General features: G+C 39.2%; 1 protein-coding gene across 6 annotated transcripts in view; it reads left to right on the plus strand.

The window, feature by feature from the left end:
- Ralgapa2 (Ral GTPase activating protein catalytic subunit alpha 2) overlaps window positions 1-18,778 on the plus strand; it is a 325,786-nt gene that overhangs the window by 292,781 nt on the left and 14,227 nt on the right. For 5 of the 6 annotated variants that reach the window (XR_011706732.1, XM_027955724.2, XM_071608693.1 and 2 more), the window contains one exon: window positions 10,522-10,643. Coding sequence is in view for 5 of the 6 variants with exons in the window: in XM_027955724.2 (XP_027811525.2) it covers window positions 10,522-10,643 (122 nt within the window). In the remaining variant the exon portion in view is untranslated. Of the gene's footprint in view, window positions 1-10,521; window positions 10,644-13,247; window positions 14,199-18,778 lie in introns of those variants that run through there. The other variant, XM_071608690.1, reaches the window with a different exon arrangement.

Below are 18,778 nucleotides of genomic sequence, written 5' to 3' on the forward strand. Positions count from 1 at the left end.
TGCCTTCAAGATCAGAGTAGTTAAAGAGTAAATATTAGGTAACTCCATTCAAATTATATTGCATTAATAATACCTGTAATGTGATTTATTTAATAATTTTTTTCCACTTGTAGCCAGTGATGATAAAGTTAGTTTAAAATCCACATATATTGCTATTTAATTGTATGCTTTTTAAATGCTTTGCCACAAACAGGATTCAAGGCATTTCGAGATGGTTCTGCGTTTCTAATTGTTTTCCAATTTAGTTGTTACTTTGTGGATATTAAATGCCAACAAAATGTCAGCAGTGGTCATCTCTATAATTAAGATCAAGATCATATCTTTAGGACAAGTGAAAAACCTGTGAAAGAGAAACAGTTCAAGTGACATTGACTCCCTTCCTCCCAGAAATCAAGTTATTGGCATAAACGTGGCAGAACTCTCAGGTTTTCTATTGTTCATATTGATTCCTCACTTCTTCAGTCGTTTTCATCAGCGAAGTAGACTGTTGAATCTTTTCTCACCCAATTTGACAGCACTTTCACTAGTCTTGAAATAGCCCGAATGACTAATTTTCTTGTCACTTATATTTTTACTGATGTGAGATTTTGAGCGACAGTATCACGGGGCATTTTCTCGCTTGGTGATTTACAGAAGGTGAGGTGCACTGGGAGAATTGGACAGGATGGAAATGGAAAATGCTATAATTAAGGATGTGCTCCTTCACAAATCAATCCCCTGGGAAGAACTGGTTTGAACATTTCCAGTAAAAATATAGACCAAGTCTACTGCACCCTTGGAGTATCTCAGATTCGAAGAAGGAGAGTGTTAGTTCTCCATGCTGGAGCGACATAATGACACAAGAGTAGACCTCCAAAAGCCTGTAATTTAATAGCCTAAAGAAAATCTATTTTTTCCCATTTCCATTTGCTCTTATCATTTCCTCAGAATTATTCTTAAACTTAGTTACATGGGTATTTTCTTCTTTTTGAGCAGTGGTGAACTCTTCCTCTCTAGTAGGGAGGGTATCATTAGGGCTTGAAACCTAATGTCTTATACCTTTCCATGTTTAATTTTCTTTTCCAAAACATCCATTTTATGTGGTTACATTGTTTAGTAAAGTCATTCTCTAAATCTGTCACCAGGCTGTGACATTTATTTATTTGGGCCTTAACTGGTCTTCACATTTAAATTTGCATTACACTGAAAAACAAACAAAACTTTTATGGAAATAATGTATGGCTTTAGGATATAACTGGTCTCTCTCTGTTCCTGTCTTGATCATATGGAGTTTCATCCATTTATCTCTAGCAAGAAAATGCGAACCAAACCCTCCTGTGGAGCATCTCACCAGGTGGCAGGTGCCAGGGGAAGTGTTAAGGATACAAAAGGGCATCAAAGAAGAGGCTCAGCTACTTTTCCCAGAAATGTTTCTCCTGTGACTTCTTGCCAAGCTGCTCTCTTTCCATCCCTCCCTCTCCCTTTCCTGTTGTTTTACCTCTGCCCACCCTCTAGTGTGGGAGCAGGGCTTCCCAGCATTGCAGTCTCCCCACCACCATCCTCCAAGATCATCTTCTAACCCCTAATAACCCTGCCTTCCCTCCCCAGGCCCTTTTCATCAGCATCTACACCATTCTCATACTCACCTGAGTAATGATTCCTGAGTTGTACCCTGACTTTTTTTGCCTCCCATTCACCAATGGCAGGCACCCCATGCCCAGAGGTGTCTGCCCCACACAGCACCTCTGCCCCATGCAGCTTCTCTTCCTTCTCTCCACCATTCTCTCCACCATTGCCTTTCTGAAGCCCCCACCACCTCTTCCTCCTCACTAACTTCTTTTCCACCTATCTATCTCCCTTCTAGGCCTTTCTGTGCATACACACAAACCACCTTCCTCTAACTCTTTCTCTACTCCACAGTGAACACAGTGTGTGTGTGTATGTGTGTGTGTGTATAATATAATATATATATTATATCACCCTACATGACCCTCTCTGTGCCAATTCTTCCTAATTATGCTGAAGCCCATTTTCAGATGTCCTGGTCATTTCAAATCTGTAAGTAACCTTTATCTTTCTAGAGCCCAAGTGTGTGTGTGTGTGTGTGTGTGTGTGTGTACACGTGCACATGTGTATGTGTGTGTGTGTGTGTGTATTATATGCCTAAAACATATATATTATATATCTATTTTCTGAAATGCAAAGAGTAAGTGTGGAATATGGAGGTGCTTATACCTCCATATTAGTGGAACATAGTGGTACCAGTCAGCATTGACCCCTTCAGACCTTCAAGCTACTCTAAATTCTCCTTAGTGGTGCACATCTTCCAAGTGCCATCTAAATACTAAAGTGAGATCACATATCACATTGCTTTCTGGACTGAAACCATTCAGACCCAGACCCAGACCCAGCCCATGGTTGACTTGCACCTCCTGCCACCTCTCTCCACTCCACAGCTCCAGTCTTCCTTCTCCTCCTTACAACACTCCAGCCCCTTCCAACTCATGTCATTCTCTGTGCCTATAGTGCTTTTGCCACCTTACCCAACCTCACTCTTGGGTAACTGCTCCTCTGCCACCTCTTCAGAGAGGTCTCTGACCTGCTGTGTCCCTCTTCCTTCCTGGCACCAGTATAAGGACAATTTGCCTTGTTCTTCAACCTTGTCTTTTAAATAGTGTCATAGGGGTATGCTGAACGTGGGGTGGCCTCCTCTTATCTTAAATTACATGCCTACTACCAACCGGCACAGACGGACAGACTGGACATTCAGCACACTTTCCTTTCCTTTTTTTTTTTTTTTTTAAATTCCCTGAATGGCAGGGTATTGAACCCAGAACCTTGTGCATGATAGGATAAGCACTCTACCACTGAGCCACACTCCCACCCCAGTACATATTTCTTTAATGAATGAACATTTGAGTGAAGATAGTTTTGTTTTTTAAAAATGACAAAGTTACTTTAGATCAAGTTTTCTGAGCAGACTAGGACCATGTAGAGAAATCATACATGTAGGCCTATTATAGTTTGGGCATGGAATGTCCCCTACAACTTATATATTATAAGCATGGCCCCCAATGTGTCAAGATACAGAGATGGGGCTTTTTAGTCAATGATTGGATCTTGAAAGCTGTAACCTCATCAGTGTATTAATCCATTTGATAGATCAATAATATGAATGGACTACTGGGTGGTAACTGTAGATAGGTGGGGCATGGCTGGAGGAAGTAGGTCACGGGAGCATTACCTTGGGAACTTTATCTTGTCCCTAACCTTCTCCCTGTCCCCACCTTTCTTTCTCTCTTCCCCTCCCAATTTCCACTCTTTCCTCCCTCCTTTCTGACTATCATGAGCTGAGAAGCTTCTCCCTGCCATGCCCTTCTACCATGATGTTTCTGCCTTGGAGCCAGCCAACCATAGACTGAGACCTCTGACACCATGGAGCAAAATAAATCTTTCCTTCTTTAAGTTGCTCTTGTCAGATATTTTAGTCACAGCAATGAAAATCTGACCAACACAAGATATATGTATAGATAGATAGATAGATAGACAGATAGATAGATAGAGATAGATAGATAGATATGTAATATTTCTGCCATTCCCAGATTCTGCCCAGCCCATTTTGTTGGTGTTTGTGCCTGGTAGCTCTATCTTGAAAAAGAATTTATATAGAAAAGTGTATTTTTCTGGTATAGTACCTCCACCCCCATTTGTGTCTGTGTTTGACATGAGCTCTTTGAATACCATCTGACAGAGTTCCTCTGACTTTTTGAAAATGTTGAGCTCTGCCATTCTGGTCTATTTCTGAAACAAAGGCCCTAAAAATAGCACATCTTGTATACGTATACTTTCTCTAAATCTAATGGACTTTTTAAATCATTGTTCTCCCTAACAAACATAAGGAAGTTCGTTTCATCTTTCTAATGGATGAGAAAAGATCCATTTGATTAGTTCTATATTCCATTCCCACCATATCACTTATTTTTATTATGAAATATGCATACATGCTAGAAAACATAACATTTACATAAGTACTAAAGAATGCTAAAACATGTCTCTGAATTAATTCCCCATTTGTACCAATGTATTTGAAACCTCCTGTGTACTGCCTCCTTCACAGCCCAGAGATGGTTATCATTTCCTTGCTCTTCTTTGTTGTTGTTCTACATATGGAGGTAGCCCTGGGCAGTATTCTTCACTATCACTTGCTTTTAACATTTATATGAATAGAATTGCATTAAATGTGTTCTTGAGTGACTTGCTTTTTTTTTTCTCAAGAAAGTTAAAAACAGCTTATTTCCCCCTTGTTCTTTTGCTGGTATCTGCAGCAAAAACTTTCTATCTATAGTTATAAACTTTTTTAAACAAGCACACATGTGCAAGAGTTCACAACCAAAGAGTGGTTTATCGACCCCTAGAACTTTAATCTCTTCCCTTGCCTGAATAATGCCAAATTGCCTCCCTGAGAAGTTGAGCCAGTTGCTTCCCACTGGTAGGTTCTGTGAGTTCCTGTACTCCATATCCTCTTTGACATTACATGTTTTATGTTTTGCCAATCTGGTATATATAAAATTGCATATCATTATTGTTCTAATAGCCCCGTTTACTAATCATATGGAGTATCTTTTTGACCATTCATAGTTTAGCTCTGAGAATGCCTAGGTCTTTTGCCAGTTTTTCCAGTGGATTGTCTTTTCCTTCAGGATTTTTAAGAGTTCTTTACATATTCTAGCTACTAACCCTTTGTCAGCTATGTTTTCAAGATGCTTTCTTCCTCCTTAGTACCTTGAGACTTTACGTCTTTACTTCTTCTCCCTTATGGTTCATGTTTTTGTTTTATTTCATACATTTTCCACACTGCAAGGTCATAAAGGATTTGCCCATACATTCTTATAAAAGTTTTATATCACTTATTTTGTCATCTACACATAATTTTACTTCAAATTATAACTTCTCCTTCCAATTTGCTTTACCTGGACTATAATATAATACCTCTATACTAGTAATATTGTAACCTGAAGCAGTAGACACAAATTCTAGGCATTCCTTTATCCACTTAAGGAGAGTGTTTATAAGCTCAGAAGTATGAGTGATATAGGGATGAACCTGCCTGAACTTGCCTCATTCAGTGCCCTCAAGAAATAGAGTGGGCTAAATGGTGACCTCCCCCCAAATATGTCCAAATATTAGTCCCTGGAACTTGTGCATAGATTAAGGATTTTGATAAAAATCATTCTGGGTTGTCTAGATGGGTGCTAAACTGAATGCCAAGTGTCCTTATAAAAGATACACAGAACACAGGTGCAGTGGCATATGCCTGTAATCCCAGCATCTTGGGAGGCTGAAACAGGAGGATTGCAAGTTCAAAGCTAGCCTCAGTAATGACAAGGCACTAAGCAACTCAGTGAGACCCTGTCTTGAAATCAAATACAAAATAGGATTGGGGATGTGGCTTGGTGGTCAAATGCTCCTGAGTTTGATCCTCAGTACAAAAAAAAAAGAACAGGAAAAGCAAGAAAAGAATCTCTCCTGGAGCATCTGATATAAAGTGAGCATGGCTCTGCAGATTTGTAGCTTCTGGTTTTCCAGAACTAGTGAAAGAATTCATTTCTAAGCCACTCAGTTTATGGTCATTTACAGAAACTAACATGGAATAACTGACTCTAGAAAATCACTTGAACTCAGCTTCCATGTCCATGTCCTTCACATACTTGGGGGAATAGGACAATGGCAGAAAAGGCTAAGTTGCCTGAACATTTCAGACAGGTATGTGGTTGTCTGATATCTCCCAGTTGATTCCAAAACATGGCTTCCCCTCCTTTGCAGAAGACAGCTGTAGAGTTAGAGGTTAGGCAATGTTATAAAGGTGGCCAGCTCTGGACTTGCTTGTGTTGGTATTAAAGAACTACAAGAGTTAGGAATAAAAATTAAGGATAAGTACAAAACATACACACTGATGTCATAAAGCAAACTTCCCTTGAGGCCATTTTACCAAACTGAGTTATCATGTCTACTCTTGGAAAATTAAGAGAAGGTCCAGGCAAGAGGAATTAGAACGGTTAAAAAGAAAATGCAGTTTGCAGCACAGCATCTTATAAACCATTCTCTTTTTTCTTTGCCGTAAGACAGTTATTCCAAAATATGGAAGGTTAAAATGCTAAGTAGTAGTCAACCAACACAGAGTTTGAATAAGCAAAGAGAAATTAAAATGGGGTAATAGTTGGTTTTTCTGTATTTTATGAAATCAGCATGGTCTGTGGGTAGAGATGCCCCTTAAATGTTATGTAGTTATGTACTGAAGTATAAATTGCAAGTTGACTTTTATAGCCCACATTGTCCTTAAAAGTTTAGCTCCCAACTTTGCAACCTTGAACTTAACCCTGTGTGTGCTAGGATTCACAACTTTGCAGAGAGCAATGGAAGTTAGGAGACCTGGGTTCTGGACTTGATTCCACCGTAGAGTAATTATGACTCTATAAATCACTTTAACTCTTTGACCTTCCACTTCCTGCTGTCAAATTGATGCCATAGGACTTTTCCAGTTCATGAGGATCTAACATAAGGAGGTTTGCTTGCAATAAAACCCTACTGGAAATTTCCCCTGTTTTATCCACTACATTCTTTCTGGAATGTCATCCATAAATCCATATTCAGTGGGTCAGGGAGCAGACAATCCAGATTCACCATACTTCTTTCTTCTTCAGGAACCTGGGTAGAAGCTTTAAGGATTCTCTTTAGTTCTCCAGGCAGCCTGGATAGCACATCAGTATTCCCATTTTGCACGTAAGACCACCAAGGCTAAGAGTTGGAACAGTTTACCCCAGGCACTCCATCTTAAGGAGAAAAGGACCAGAATTCAAACCCAATCTCTTCTTCCATCAAAATGCAAGCTCCTTCCTTATAGTCATGCTGTTGCAATCATTTCTAAAAAAATTAAAACAAATAATCAAAATAAAATTGGAGGGATGGTTTTGGATTCTCAGGCTCTTGCAACACAGATTTAGCAGTGTGTGTCTGTTTCTCTTGGAAATTTTTGATAAAGTACAACCAGTGAAGACATGTAAGTAGAGGACTATTACTAATTGAGAAGATCCCTACATGAGAATATGGATAGAGTGGGTCACTAAAGAAATTCAAAACTACCCAGAAACCAAGAAGAATTTCTGCTTACTAATTTGAATGTTTTCTAAGTTGAGTAGTCAAGGAGACAAATTTCTCTTTAAAAAAGTACTTACTATATGTGACCTTTAATGAAATTCAGTACAGAACTAAGTTTCATGTGTTACTGGACTTTTTATAGAACAAAAGGGCAGTGACTAGCATTGAAACACATACCAGATTTTGTGACTAGGTGCTTCTTAAGCCACCCGCTTTCAGTCAGAGTTCTCTGACTTTCAACCAGTGGGCAATGTTCAGTGTACATTTTAACATATCTTCCACATGAGGAGGACTTTAAAAGTATTTTGAGATTTAAGTTACAGATGCCCTTTCTTATAGAAAGCAACTAACACTGAAGCCCTAGAGTTGTTAGATAAGAAAATATTAGATAATATGGCTCCAAATCACCCTTACTGGTAGTTCTACTAATAAATTCAGTTAAGATCCAAGGGTGACATTTTTTTAAGGCTACTAAAAGAAATGGTTTTTTGGCATCAGTGAGTCTCTTGGCTGTTTCTAAATGTTACCAGAGCTAGGATGATATTTGTTTTCTCTTTGTCATGGTGTTTACATGCCCTGGCTTAGGCCACAAGTAAAATGCATTTCATGATGTCTTGGTCTCACCCCAAGCCCTAATGGATGTTTGTCTAAATGACAACACCCAGTTTAGCACTGTTAACACTGCAGTTAGGAGGTTGGGGAAGCATGTGCTACATGTGACAGTCCAGGACATAAATGGTAAGATTGGGGATCTTCTGCTAAATGAACACTTCTTCCTCTAGTATCCAGTTCTGGAAGGAACTTTTTGTTCTGTCTTCCATAGTGCCTTAGTTTAAGAGTCAGACCATAAATATTCACTGAGTCAGAAAATCTCAAAACTTGATTATTGCCCCCTGTAAATGTAGTTCTGGACTTTCTCTTGGAAGCCCAGATTTCTCAGCCTTGACAAGGACAAGCTTATGACAGTTGAATAGTGTCATCCAGGATGAGAATGATGGGCTGCTGTCTGGGGTCAATTTCTTTGGCATCATGCACAGCATCCCTTTTGTAGGTTTGATTGTGAGTTTGATTAACATAGCAAGCCACTTTCCAGATATGCCTTCCATGGAGTATTTAGCAAAATGCACACGCATTTCTATTTTGTTCACCATTGTCCTGAGCACTGTATGTGGATGTGTTGGACTCAGTGGGACCTTTCAGGAAACAGCAGGACGATACTAGGCAGAGCATGACAGGTCTTTAGAGGGACGTGCCTGCTCTAACCCAGGCCCACAAGCAGACTGTGGATTGAAAGGGGGAGCCATGAATTGAGCGTTGACAGCGGGCCACGGCGGTCCGAAGGCTCAGGTGGTTGTCAGCCATAAGTTTAGCTCAGCTCTTTGAGTAATTTGTCACGCCTCGCTCAGCCCCTGCTGGGCCAGCACGTGCCAGCTTAGTGTCAGAGTGCCTGTTCGCCAGACGGCCACTCAGGCCTAACGCCCTGCTGTTCCTCAGACCAGCGGCTTGCTGGGGCCATACACGGAGGGCCGAGCCTTGGCGACAGCCAAGTGCTGTGCAGAATAAGCGTGTTCATAATGAGACGTGAATGGCATTAGTAGGTCCCTCTAGAATTGGGTCTGAGCAGGCGCCTCTTGCTGAGGAAGTTTGGCAGTCTGTTCATTAAGGCAAGTCACCAGGAGTTCAGCCCACAGCCGTGGAGCTAGTTCTGGCTCATGCTGCCCAGGCCTGGGGCTGTTGTGACCATCTATAGGACAGATTATAAATCATCAGAGGGTCTACTTTTGAACTCTTCAAACTCATTTCTTCTTTTTTTATTTTTATTTTAAAGTTGCATAAAACAAGCTTAAAGAGAAATTCTAGTATTGCTTTCCATGAAGAGCATGCCCTATCTCTGGGAAACCCCAAACGGTAACCCCTAGTCTCATATGTCTTTTGAATACTTGAAATAGAATGGACAGAGGAACTGAGATGTTATCTTTTAATTAATTAAAATTTAAATCTAGATAGCCACATGTGATAAATGGCTACCATATCAGACGGCACAGATCTAGATTGTCTCTGGTCACCTCTTGGTGTGAAATCATCCTTGAATATAACAGAGTAGGAAGAGGAAGAATCCGTATTTAGAAATCAATGTGCATACTTTACCAAAAGAAAATAGAAAAGTGCATGCCTATTTTAAAACACAGACTCTACTGGAAGCTAATTGGAAAGGTATAATTATTACCAACTTACATTTTTCAAGAGGCCATCTTGAAAAGGTAGTCTTAAGATAAAGTGAGAAATGCTAAAATTACTTTTTCCTCTCTTGGAGCTACAAATTACAAACTGATGTTGATCCACATTCCCTATTTCCTGAAGAATTAGCACAATTTTCAAAATGACCAAAACACATCTTTTAACTTTTGCATTGATAATAAAGAAGGGGAAAATGAGACATCATGCCGACTTCCCCAAGTGTTAATTCATAAAGTCGTACGTGTGGTGCCTTCATCCATTGTCAGATTGTTCTGACGTTATCCTGTTATTGGAAGTGCATGATTCACCTTCCAAGGAAACAGAAGCCACACACAAAAGGGGAAGATTTGCTTTCTGCCCTGTGAAAGACTGCCACACGCAGGGGTCCTATTAAGACAGCTGGAAAGTTGCTTCGGCGTGTTACGCCTATAAGTTTTATTGGTGACTGGTTTTTGATTACACATTTGAATGCTGTGTGTTCCAGACTGCAATTTTAATTAAAAGCCAATAGTCTTTTTTTTTCTCTCAATTGCATTGTGCACTGTTTGCTAAATTCTCCTACATATTAATTCTGATTTTCTAATATTTAGAGTTTATTTTGGTTAGTGGCTCTGATGTCCCTTCAGACTATACCTTCTGGCCTTTTCTCTTCCCAGTAACTTGCATTTTCTTATTTTTTTAAAAATGTGTTCACTCTCATATCGCCAGTTCTTGCTTGAAGTATCTGTTCATTATGTCCGTAATCTCACAAGAATGTTTTATCCACCCAAATAGAAAATGAAGATCCAGGGTTGTCTCACAATGGTCAACAGAAGGAAATGCCATTGCAATCAATGTTTCTTGTTTTTGTTTGCTTAAGTGGATTTTACTGATGCCTTGATGTTATTCTGTAACCATTAGTTTTTGTATTTTTTAGTGGAGCTAGTTTTGAATGTATTTAAAATTTAAGAGAAACTTAAGTGTTAAAATCCATATCTTACTAATTATGATGAATATTTAATTTTCTGACAAAATGCTAAAGAGATTGCAAAATACTGTTCTTTACACACAAACAGCAAAGTTGCATAAGTGTATTTAAAACAAAGTAGACTGTCACAGCTATGCATGCTGTTTTGCAAATGCATTTGTCTCCTTAACCGATTACTTCAGCTATGAAGAGAGAGCGCTGTATCTTGAAGCAATAATTCAGAACCACCGAGAAGTCATGACATTTGAGGATTTCGCAGCTCAAGTCTTTTCTCCCTCTCCCAGCTACTCCCTCAGTGGAACGGGTGAGTGTCTACATTATTCTCCTCTCACACGCTTAAGATGCATTCAAGTAGCAGATGTACACCTGTTTTTCACAGATAAATGCTTGCAAATTTAAGAAGAGCATTCTCCCTCTGAATCAACTAATGAATATCAAAAGGAATGATGACATTCATTTTAATTTGTTTTGTATCCGAGCTGTTCACTCCATTCCTTTTTTCAGCTATCCTGTTAACCCCCGAATCTAGCAAGGTTAATGAACTTTTTCTCAGTAATGTGCTCTGGTTCATTCAGGAGTGTGGGTTTCTTGCTGAGCTGGGAACATGTTGTTTAAAAGCGATGCCCGAATCAGTGCTTACTTATCAAAAAAGAGTTCCTCACAGTCGAAGCCGTTGCTACTAATGCTAAATGGGGATTATGCTGCCGAGATACTAGGGTCAGGGATTAATGCAGGAGACATGGAAGGACAGTGTCCCCAGGCCCATCATTACAGAGTGCGGCAAGCACACTTCTCTCTGGAGTGGTCGGTGTCATGTGGACAAGCCACTGACTGGAGCAGCACCTGGTGTGGAAACCATTTAGAAACTGGCTTACAATCATTTTCATGTATTAGGCCACTGGCAAATTGCAAACATTGCCATAGATTTCCTTATTTCTAGGCACTTAACTCTTTTTACATTTCCAATTTGAAAAAAAAATATTTACACTGCCACTTAACAAGATGATACGATTACTATAAGTTCTTTTTTCAAAGACTAGTATTATTACTTGTAAATTTTTGCATGAAGTTATAGATTAATTGCCTTTCAGACAGTAAATAGGATATTTAGTGATCACATGTTGAAACCCTCAATGCAGGGCTTCCGTCATCTTCCGCGGATTTCAACACAATCCGTGAGAGTGCTTAATAGATTTCTAACCTGTGTCAATTGTCTCTGAACACTGCCTCACTTCTCCTATTCTGACTTAACAAATATCTTACACACAAAGTGAAAAAAATTAAATTCGGTGAAATAAATCACTTACAAATAAAATCAGCCATGCATCATTGTTTAACATCACTGGCTTCAATCCTTGCCTCTCGGAGCTTTGTTGGGAGATAAGAGGGAGAGGCATGCACTTGCACGGGGAGCCAGGAGCAGCAGGCAGAAGGCTTGGGAAGATAAGCAAGCTGGCAGAGGTGCGGGAGCAGCGATTTACATAATCACGCCTCTGCTTCCTGGTGAGGCGTCAAGAAACACTGGGATGGCCTCTATTGATCTTTGTTGAACTGGAATACTAAACAACATGAGAAAAGCTTATAACTTAAAGCTTTGATTAATGTTTCTTACATTAAAAAAGTAGAACAGCTGTGAATTGAATTCTTTTATACACTCTGCCAACATTCTATGACCAAAAAAAAAAAAAAATCTGTTTCAATGGAAATGAAGATTTCATACCCAGACTGGCTAGAGGTTTAAAATTTTTTCTGATTTTTTTTTTTTTTGCTTAAAGAACATGAAGGATCTGTAGCAAGCTGATTTTTTTAAAGATCTCCTTCAGCTTTTTCCCATCCTCATGAGATATTGGGACTTGATTTTTCAGTGCAGGAAAAAAAAAAAAACTCTTGAAAAAGCATTTCATTTCTAAAAATTAAAGGAAAAATTTAAATAATTGCATTTTTTACATTCCTTGACTGTTATATTCTTTTTTTTTTTTAAGACAGAGTGAGGGAGAGAGAGAGAGAGAAAATTTTTAATATTTATTTTTTAGTTTTCGGCGGACACAACATCTTTGTTTGTATGTGGTGCTGAGGATCGAACCCGGGCCACATGCATGCCAGGAGAGCGCGCTACCGCTTGAGCCACATCCCCAGCCCAACTGTTATATTCTTAAGGTTGCAGATTAAGATGTTATCAAAACAAATAATGATGGGCTTTATTTTCTATGAATATTTTAGCCTCTATGTAAATTAATTTGATCTTTTCCCAAAATTTCATAATTATTTAAACCAATTCAAATGAGTCAGTGTGTAGGTAACACCTTAAGTGAGACCCTAGGAATAATTTAAGATTTTATGACATCTACTTAGAGAGGATTGTTAATGGGCTTGAAAAGGTCATATTCTTTATAGAGTTACCTACCAGAATAGATTCTAACAGAATGTGAGTATGGGGATTGGAACTTTTACAAAAGGAACTTGAAATCCAATGCCAGATATCAAAAACAGATGCTACTTCTTCATCTTGTCAGATTAACATCAGTATTATGTTTCATAATGTTCATGGTTTAGGGAATTCAGTGTTGAGTGATAAAATCTTTTATACATATATCACATCTGTCCTTCAGTATGATTTTAAGTCTGTGCATAATGTTCTCTTTTAACACTTTGTGTATCTAACCTTAAATGATTAAGAAGAAAGGGAAAATGATTTGAACTGGAATTGTGGGGGTGGTATAATGAGGATGTAACATGTCAGCACCACATACAGTCAGGTTCTCAGAACCCCATCCTCTTCTTATTTACACACCAGCTTTGCTTTTGAGGAATCCTTGTCCCCATCTCTTAGTACTTTTACAGATGAAAATGTTTTTTATTTATTCATAGCATTTGTTTTTGTTTTTTGTTTTCCATGGGATAAGTACAGTCAAACCCAGATGAGCCAGGCAGCTTAAAGTAAGAAACTGAGGTGAAGTCTGCCCTTCCAAGCAACAAGCCAACTGGAGAAATCGACCCTGAGCAGCTTAAGCTCCCACAGTGCACTTAGGACCCAATCAGACCATCTCTGGCCATCATTGTCATCAAAGCAGGCCTTGGGCTTCTGCTCACATGCATATGCACAATCTGAGGAATTAGGCGCTCCTAGGTTTTGTTTTGTTTTGTTTTTTGGTATATGCATAACAAAAAGCTTTATCTTTAAGAGGGAGAGTCACCTGAGTAGTGTATTTATTCCACACTATATTTGTTATACATGGCATGCAGCCCCCACTGCTAAAAGAAAGGCCCCATATCAGCCTTTGAAAAGAATGTGTTGTGCCCAGAGATGCCACTGTTGGGAAATGCCCTGTTCTCACAGCTTCCCTGCCCAGGTGCTATCTACCCAAGGAGCCCTGGGGAGTGGGTGGCCAAAGGAAGTGCTTCTATCCATGATGCCTTGTCAACAGCAGCTAGGGATGGAAGGCTTATACATAAGTGCTTAGCTTTTGTCAAAGGGCTTTAAGAAAAAAATATATATATATTCATTTTCCAAATAAGAAAATGTTGTTTTAAAACTACCTTGCTTCTTTCTGTCAATTACCCATTACACAGTTGGTATTTGAACAACTTTTTACCTAACTTGTGGTTTGCCTTCCCTATTGACCAGTAATAAACCAATGTTACAATATTAACTGTTTTATTACTATAGTTAATACAATATAATTAATAAGATGGTTAATATTTTAACCATTATTTAAATATTTGTTGCAATTAACACGTATATGTTCTATGCATACATGTTTATATGCATGTAACCCACATGCCTATGTGGTAACATGTTTTCAAGCATGTTACCAAGGAAGGGGACCAGCAGAAAGGCCTATAAAGGGTTAACTGAAATGCGCACCCTCGAGTGCTGGGGAGGGACTGATGTAATCACTGCAGCTCACAGCCAAGTGCATCTGTTCACCATGAGGTCATTCTTCTGCATGCTAATGAGTTGGAGAATCTAGTCTAATGTTTGACATTATCAAAAAGGACATAAATAGTGTAAATCTTTAGTTTTTGGAAGCTCCTCCTAAAAATCAAAAGAGAAAAGAAACTTTTGCTTGGACTTGAGATATTTTTTCCTGAACCACTCTAGAGATTGTACCTGAACTTTAAAATCTGGGAGGAATCTGTTGATAATCCCCAAATCACTATTATAGTCATAGCTAGCAATTTTGTAGTCAAGGACTATAGGTATGTCTAATTTTAATGTCTAGTTTTAAGCAGTTCCAAGTACCTTGATCAGAAGTTTATAAAGATGGATTTTTACCAAAGAATGTCCAAAACCAAATTAAATGAGAGTTGTTCCCATTGTACCCCGATTGACTTGCATTTGTTGAAGATGCCAATGCTGGTTATGGTTCCTTTCTACTTCAATATTGCTATAGAGGGCCAGCAGAGGGAGCACAGGTCTTTGTTTATTTGTTAGCCCTCATAAACACAGCATTTGATTTTGCTAAGACATGGTCAGTAATACTTTCTCCTTCGTGATAAGCTGAATTGGAAAGGATCCAGGACTTAGAACAAGTGGGAGGAATTGCTTCACTCTGCTCCATCCAGTTCTGCCACTTTCATGAAGGTCCTATTTGGAGTTTAAAACAGATAAATCACTGTCAGTATTAGGATGCTACTGCTATGCCTACCATAGCCCCAAACTGCAAACTTTCATCTTTCTCACAATGGTATGGAAAGCCCTCTTGGAAGAGATTATTATGTTCATATACCTCATAGAACATAATTTTATAATACTTTTCCACAACAAAATCATTACAGGAAGTTCACAGAAACTTTACTAGAAAACAGCTGGTGCCATTGTGTCTTGCTTGGTAGCCAATAAAATTTACTCACAAAGCTGGAGACAGAGCACTCCTGTCACGCATTGGCTCCAGAGTGAATCTGGGATGGAGATGATGCATGACTAGTTGTGTGACTCACAGGCCTCTGCCCCTAGGGGTAAAGCTATACCATCTTTCTCTTGCTGAGTCCTTCATACCATACCCTGTGGTTACATGTGCAAGGTGTTGCAGGCTTGTCAATCTGAGTGCAGATCCTAATAGGAAGATTTTGTTGACTCTTTCACTGGTAAGTTAATAATCAAAGTAGCTTCCAGGAGCTGGGGTTGTGGTAGAGTGCTTGCTTAGCACCTGTGAGGCACTGGGTTTGATCCTCAGCACCACATAAAAATAAAATAAAAATATTGTATCCACCTAAAACTAAAAAATAAATATTTAAAAATTTAAAAAAGTAGCTTCCAGAAACAGACAAAGTAAATCCTAACCCTAATCCCAAAAAATATTTTCTCCATTCCTTGAAAGGTTTACAGATTCTTTCAGTATTCTCCTCCTCTCCATCTCTCTCATGCCTCCTACTAAAATGGTCCTAATAAAGTTTTGATTGATAGCACATATCATGCCTCTTATGTGTTTAGCTCTATAGTAACTTTGCTGACTCCTTCAGAGAACATCATAGAATATGGAGTTAGAAGGACTTCAAGAAACTTCAGGTTTAACCCCTGCATGTTAATTTTGTACTAAGCTGAATAACAAGCCATGAAGGAACAACCAAAGGTCTTGGGCACGTTGGAAGCAGGGACAACCTCACCCTCACCTCCCTATTCTATGCATGAAAATGCTAGTCCAGTACCCACCCTGTGGTGACAGTCCCATAATCAGATCCATGTCTGCTAGCTTTTTATTAATAATAAAGGGCAGGATTAATTTTTAAAATTCACTCAGATGACCCAGACATTTTTTTAAATGCAAGTTGTCTTACTTCACTTCTATTCAAGAACTCACACCTGTCTCCACACCTCAGTAAGCTAGCCAGTGTTGCCACCCATCCTACAGACAACTAATTGCTCCCCCCAGGCATTTCCTCTACCCTAACAATCCCTTCTGACCCCATCCCAAATCTTCCTTTCTGCGTAGAAAGTTCAATTCTGACCCTGTTTTTTTTCTGACCCATCTACTTTTTTCTTTATTTTAATATTTTTTATATCTTTATTTTGTTTTATTTATTTTTATGTGGTGCTGAGGATCAATCCTAGTGCCTTACATGTGCGAGACAAGCGCTCTCCCACTGAGCCACGACCCCAGCCCTTAATTTTTTCTTTTTAATTTATAGATGTATTCTTGAAAAAAGTGACAAAGCACTGATAGAAAATTTAACCACCCTTAATGCCATTATCCAAACCCAGTGCTGCCCAGCTCTAGCTATACATTGAAATTATTGTCCTTTCAAATTTAATATTTTCAATGACAGGTATATATAACCCCATCATAAGAAGTATCTGTACCTCTGTCTTGTTTTTTCTGAGCATATGTAAGTGTTTATCCCATGTGTGTGTCTTCTATCCTTCTGTACTATGAATTCTTTAGAGAATGATACATGGAATTTATTTTATCATCCAAGGGGAATTAAATAGAAAGGAGGCAGGCTGCTGCTTTAAGTGGTACAGGTGTGTCTCTAGACCACAGATGTGTTGGGCCTGATGCAAGATGCAGAACAAACACCTGTAATTATGTTTCATCTGTCCCCTCCCTTCCCAGTCTCCTAGAGAGAGTGGGCCAGTGATAAGCAATATGGTCAAAACTGGGTGTGGAGAAATCAGAAGAAACCAGGAGCCTAGTTAATCCACAGACTAGATAATGCAGTTTTGAATAACTGAAACTTGATTAGAGATGGTGTTGAAGTTGTTTTAAAAAGAATTCTTGATGACCCTGCTTAGTACCACATTTTGCTTCATGCCTATTCATTCCTTTGTCTTTTTAAAACTCTTTTACTGTCTTCAGTGTCATTTCTGGGAGACAGAGATGAAGCAAACATATCTTTCCATTTTATCTGCTAGAAAATGGTGCTGCTGCCTGTCATATTACTATCTGTGAATTGGCCTTCCCTTCCCTTGGCTGCTGCCACAGAGCAGGACTGTGTAGGGTACTTGAGGGGACACAGAAGGCTCTAGAGACCTTAGGCAGGCCTGCATCTTCCCTTCCCTTATGGAGAAAAAAAGTCTTATTATAGAAAAGCTGATACTTTTGATAATAGCAGATAGCTATTTATTAATAAACAAAGTTAGTTAGCTACAGACTATAACTGCAAGTAAAAAAGATATCATCAGCCAGTGGCCTGAGTCGTTTAGATTGAGAGTCCTCTGAAATGGGCCATGCCACCTACCTTGTGACCTTGGAAGAAAATGAAAACTTGCTCCTGTATAGTATATTATCTACTAAGCATCCTCCCAGTGAGTTTTTAACTTGCCATTGTGAGTTTTCACATTGGCTGTGAACCAAGGTGACTAAGAATGAGAAGACCCATGTAAAAGAAGATTAAGACAGAGGATAGCAAGTGTGGGAAGAGCAGAGAGAAAGATCTGGAGTGTGTGCTCAGATTTGGAGTGCTCATAGATTCCCAGAATCAGAAGGGAGCAGACATTATCATTCTGAAGTACTGACATTGCACTGACTCTGTCCTTCTGGAAGAACTTTGAAGGTGCTGCTTTTCTGTGAAATATCACCATGGGTTAGGTCCGGTTTCCCAGGCCTTACAGGGTTTTAAACGCAGGCAACTTCTCCCTCCCGCTTGACAGCTAATTACGGCTCAGGGGATGCTGCAGCAGTTGCCAGGAGATGACCAGCAGGTACCAAGAATTTTTCTTACAGACAGTTTTTGGAAATGAGTCTTAATTAAAGCTTATTGGAAATAACCTTGAGAGTTTGAGGAGCACCCAGAGCTTCTGACACCCTAGGTTCACATTCTTTGTGAACCCCAGCAGCAGCCCTTGAGTCAATTTGGCTTTGCAGGTGCTACTTGTGTAACCTCAGCACTGGAGGTTCCTGGAAGACTCATTGATTTTGCTTTGAATTTCTATTTAGCAGTGAGCAAACGAAAGCACAGGCGAAATGGTAGCACTCTTACTGGCATTTAAGTCTGCTGGCAGAAAGAAAAAAGAATATTTTATACTAGACTTTTCCAGAGAGATAAAGGATGCTAATCACAAAATAAACCTGTAAAGAGCATGAGAGAAAAGCTGGTTCTTTTTTACTCATTAGCCTTTGAAGTACCACAAAAACCTATAGGACAAAAAATCTCTTAAAATGAGAAATATGATAGTTTTACAAGAGAGAGAGAGAGAGAGAGAGAAGACGAAGAAGGAGGAGGAGGAGGAGGAGGAAGAGGAAGTAAGAGAATATATAGCCTTGACAAGGCCAAAATTTACTTCTTGGCTGATAAGAAGCTTAGTAACATTAGCTAGTACCAAGAATAAATAGACAAAACCTTATTTTCCAACCAGTTCAAGAATATGAGATGATAAAATCCCAGATGCAGAAAGCACACATTCCACCTAACTATGTTCCCCACACCAAGGCTGCCCTTGCCCTTACCAGCGCTCAGCTGTTACCTGTAATAGGAAACAGTAAGACCACATTGTTTCCA

Source organism: Marmota flaviventris, chromosome 2, assembly GCF_047511675.1.
Source record: "Marmota flaviventris isolate mMarFla1 chromosome 2, mMarFla1.hap1, whole genome shotgun sequence".
Taxonomy (NCBI): domain Eukaryota; kingdom Metazoa; phylum Chordata; class Mammalia; order Rodentia; family Sciuridae; genus Marmota; species Marmota flaviventris.